This window comes from Melospiza georgiana, chromosome 4 (genome assembly GCF_028018845.1).
Source record: "Melospiza georgiana isolate bMelGeo1 chromosome 4, bMelGeo1.pri, whole genome shotgun sequence".
In the NCBI taxonomy this organism is placed as follows: Eukaryota; Metazoa; Chordata; class Aves; order Passeriformes; family Passerellidae; genus Melospiza; species Melospiza georgiana.
The window spans coordinates 18,346,999-18,351,891 of NC_080433.1; the positions used below are offsets into that span (position 1 = coordinate 18,346,999).

Sequence of the window (4,893 nt, forward strand, 5' to 3'; positions counted from 1 at the left end):
GTGTCAGTGACTTTTGTCCAAGAACAAGCTGAATGTAGCCACGGTTTGATCCAGAATGGAAAGCTGTGTGTGTAAAGGGTGCATATTTGTGCCCCATCCTAGGGGAATACTCAGGTGCGTGAAAACATGCTTGTGGGACCTAAGGTGAATTCACAGCTCTAACTGATGCTGGGAGATGGAGGATTCTTCTAGGAGGGTGGGGAAGTGGTGAAAAGGATCACACCAGCTGTTTGCCCTGTTAAGCCACTTCATCAGCATGAGCTTGTAGTGATAGTGTTGGCAGACAATATTTTCCAAATACATCACTGGTGTAGTGCTCAAAGAACTAGGTAGAATTTAAGTTTAGGGGGAAAAAAAGGAACCTAGGAAAGTGGTGGGTTTACACTAACCCTGAGTCCTTCAGTAAAGGGAAGAACTTTCTCAGAATATCTCTGCAAAACCTACCCATCCTCGTTCTAAGATGCTTGCACTGATCACTCCTGTCCTTCAGCCTGGCTGGGCTGAGACTGCAGCTCAGGGGCTCACACTGACACCCAGGGGCTCTCCAGGCTGCCAAGGCTGATGTAGCCTGACTGCAGGAGCTGCAAACACAAGCAGTCCTGTCATAGGGGTGTTGAGAGAGGCTGTAAGACACAAAATTATACTGGGTGTCTTCAGACTCTTCAAATTCCAGGGCTTTCCAAAGGTTGAGATCTTCCCAAGTGGTTTGTGGACAGCAGAAAGCTCAGGGTCAGACCCTGCCTGGCGTTGGGAAGGGCATCTTTCATCCCATAAAAACTTCACTAAGAAACCCCTGTCTGGCATCTGAAAATGTTATATTTCTGCTTTTCCATAACTTATGTTGGCAGTCAAGCCTTAAGCCATAATGCAAATTATAGAGTATTTCATTATAGTGAGATAATTTTGCAGTGCTTCTATGCCATCATACAAAAAACCAGTTAGCTTGCTACCTTGGTAAAGCTTGAAGACAGTTTCTTATTCTCCTTTGAGCTGATTATATAAATGTTTGTTTTCATTATGTTAAAAAGGGATTTTTCCAACCCTCTTCTTAATAGCTTTCCTAATCCCCACCAACATTACTGGCAAACAAAACATGCACTTGATATACCCAGGGACTTAATCATGGGGTCTGGAGGGATTTCAGGTGTCTCTATTTCTGGAGTAGATAGCTTGAATTCACTTTAAAAATAGTTTTCAATTTTTCAGAAGGGGCTGATAGTCTTCTTTTAAATTTATCATGCTAAATATTCAGAGTTATATTGCAGAACATTACCTTTCATGTGTGCAACATAAAATCGCCCCTCCTTTCCTATGAGTTCTAGGTTAACCAGTGGTTCCACATAACCAGGGTAATATTTAGTTGAGAGATTGAATTTTTTCAATAGGTAAAAGTGAGCATAAGTCCTGTAGCCCCTGAAAGAGGAAGAGAAATACCATGGCAGAGGTGAGTGTCAACCTGAATGACACTCACTGTGACAACACAAGCACAGCTCTCAGCCAAGCTGCCAGCCATGGCTGGAGTGAAACCCATGCTGTAATGGGCAGGAAATGTCTGTGTTGGACTGGTTTCCCTATTTGTATCTGCAGTCTCCATCCCCATCTCACCATGGGCTGCTTGAGGCAGTGACTCAGTGTGATTTCTGAGTGCTTTATGCCATTTGGATTTCAGCCCTGTGACCTGTGACTTGCTCAGGGTGTCCATAACTAGCTGTCAGTGCCTGGCCTGTCAGGCCTTATTATTTAATGGGGATTACAGGCACAATGCCTCCCGTGGCTGCAGAGGCACTGATGAGGGGTAAGTGGCCATGAACATGTCGTGGCTGCAGTGACAGAGCTCAGGGTGTCACCACTCAGGGCACAGCTCTTCGGGTGACGTTGTCTCGTGGAAGTGACTGATGCCTCTGGACAGAAGGGTGCAGTAAAGCTGTAATCAATGCTGCTCTGAGTGCCATGTGCCTGTCTCACTCTGTCAAGTCTTTCAGCAGGGACTGAGTGAATCTGTGCTAAGCTGGAGGATTTTGCAGCTATGTGGTACCTTGCGCTCACAAGAGGTCCAAGGCAATCACAATCCCACATCCTCCAAGGTGCCCCTGGTTGCCCCCTGGGGAATGAACTTCAGGAGCCACAAAGCATCACAGAAAGGGAAAATGAGCACCTTGGCTTGGATCTGTGCTTCTCAGGAACAGGCTGTGCAGATGAGTTGGTTTTCCATGCAGCAATATCAGCCCCTCTGTTGGTAACACCCATACTGGCCCATGATTTCGTTGGGAGATGATTTTACTTTCCTGTGGTGGTGTTTGCAAGGGTCCCAGGATGAGGGAAGAGATGAGAATCTTGACTCCATGTTTCAGAAGGCTGATTTGTTATTTTATGATATATTAAAAGAAAATTATATACTAAAACCACAATAAAGAAAGAGAAAGTACTTCATCAGAAAGCTGGCAAAGAAAGGAATGGAATGATAATAAAATCTTGTGACTGCTCACAGCCTCGACACAGCTGGCTGTCATTGGTCAACAAGTAAAAACAATTCACATGCTGGGTAAACAGTTCTCCAAATCATATTCCAAAGCAGCAAAACATGGAGAAGCTGAAGCTTCTCAGGAGAAAAGATCCTAATGAAAGGATTTTTCAGAAAATATGCCTGTGACACTTTCCCACCCATCAACTGGCTCTGCAAGTAAGGATCTCTCTGTAGGTAAAGGAAATTTGTCTGCCAGGTTAGGATAGCGACCGCTGTTAAGGATAACAAAAAATGTTTTTATAAATATATTAATAGTAGGAAAAAAGGTAGGACCAGCCTTTGTTCCTTAATGGACACAGGTGGGAATTTAGTATTTACAGACGAGGAGAAGGCAGAAGTGTTCAATGCCTATTTTACCTCGGTTTTTAAAGAGAAGATGACTTGCCCTCAAGACTCCCGTCCGTCTGGACTGGTAGATGGTTTTAGGGAACAGAATGGTCCCCACATTATCCAAGAAGAGGCAGTTATAGAACTATTGAAATGCTTGGACATTCACAAATCTATGGGACCAGACGGGATCCACCCCAGGGTGATGAGAGAGCTGGCAAATGAGATTGCAAAGCCACTCTCTATCATTTACCAACAGTCATGGATTACTGGTGAGGTTCCGGATGACTGGAAGCTGGCCAATGTGATACCCATTCACAAAAAGGGCGCAAAGGATGATCCTGGCAATTATAGACCAGTCAGTCTAACATCTATACCTGGCAAAATAATGGAACAGTTCATATTACTTGCCATCATGCAAAATTTGCAGGATGGCCAGGGTATCAGACCCAGCCAGCACGGATTTAGGAGGGGTAGGTCATGTCTAACTAACCTGATCACTTTTTATGACCAGGTAACCCGGCTAGTGGATGCAGGGAAGGCTGTAGATGTTGTTTTTCTGGACTTCAGCAAGGCCTTCGACACTGTATCCCATAGCATACTCCTACACGAGCTAGCTGGCCGTGGTCTGGATAGGAATACCCTTTGCTGGGTTCAGAACTGGCTGGATGGCCGGGCCCAGAGAGTGCTGGTGAATGGTGTCACATCTAGCTGGCAACCAGTCACCAGTGGTGTCCCTCAGCGATCTGTGTTGGGACCAGCTTTGTTCAATATTTTTATTGACGATATGGATGAGGGCTTAGAGTCTTTTATTAGTAGTTTCGCTGACGATACCAAATTGGGAATGAGTGTAGATCAACTAGAGGGGTGTAGGGTTCTTCAGAGAGACTTGGAAAGGCTGGACATATGGACAGAATCAAACGGGATGAGCTTCAATAAGTCCAAGTGCCGAGTATTGCACTTCGGCCATAATAATCCCCTGTACCGATACAAGCTGGGGATGGAGTGGCTGGATAGTGCCCAGGTGGAAAGGGACCTGGGGGTGCTGGTTGACAGTCGATTGAATATGAGCCAGCAGTGTGCCCAGGTAGCCAAGAGGGCCAATGCCATCCTGGCCAGTATCAGAAATGGAGTGGCCAGCAGGAGCAGGGAGGTCATTCTTCCCCTGTACTCGGCACTGGTGAGGCCTCACTTGGAGTATTGCATCCAGTTCTGGGCCCCTCACTTTAGGAGGGAGGTTGAGTTACTTGAGCGTGTCCAGAGGAGAGCAACGAAACTAATAAAGGGCTTGGAACACAAGCCATATGAAGAGCGACTGAGGGAGCTGGGATTGTTCAGCCTGGAGAAAAGGAGACTAAGGGGTGACCTCATCACTCTCTACAACTTCCTGAAGGGTGGCTGTAGTGAGCTGGGGGTCGGCCTCTTTCTCCGAGCAACAACGGATAGAACAAGAGGACACAGTCTCAAGTTGCGTCAAGGTAGATGTAAGTTAGAAGTAAGAAGGAAATACTTCACAGAAAGAGTGGTCAGAAACTGGAATCATTTACCCAGTGAGGTGGTGGAGGCATCATCCCTTGAAGAATTCAAAAAAAGACTGGATGTGGCACTTGCTGCCATGATCTAGTTGAACAGTTAGAACATCGGCTGGACTAGATGATCTTATAGGTCTCTTCCAGTCTTGAAAATTCTGTGATTCTGTGATTAAGCTGCAGGGGACTGCAGTGGGATGGGACCTAGAAACAGCAGAGCTTGGAGAATATTCTGCCTTCCTAAGTCCAAACAGCAAGGCCAAAAATTCAGGAGTTTTTAGGAGCAGGGGCCATCTACTCTTGTATCTCACTGTATCTTTCCCCCGCTCTCTTGGTGATGCTTTTTGCTGGGCAGCAGAATAGTCCTTGGGCTGGCAAGCATCCTGTGTGGTACCTGACAGGGTCCTCTGTGTACCAAAGCCAGTGCTGAGCTTTATCTTTGCTCCACAAAAATCCCAGTGTTTGGGAGCTTGAAATATAAAGCAAGTAAATAAACATTTTAAACTAAAATGT

At 45.8% G+C, this 4,893-nt stretch overlaps 1 protein-coding gene across 1 annotated transcript; it reads left to right on the forward strand.

Moving 5' to 3' along the window:
* Positions 1–1,761: 1,761 nt before the first annotated feature.
* Positions 1,762–4,504, forward strand: LOC131082440 (uncharacterized). Its single transcript, XM_058022345.1, is given in 3 exon segments — positions 1,762–1,795; positions 3,909–4,071; positions 4,073–4,504. Coding segments are annotated over 3 exon segments (600 nt in total). The 3' UTR covers positions 4,476–4,504.
* Positions 4,505–4,893: the final 389 nt, after the last annotated feature.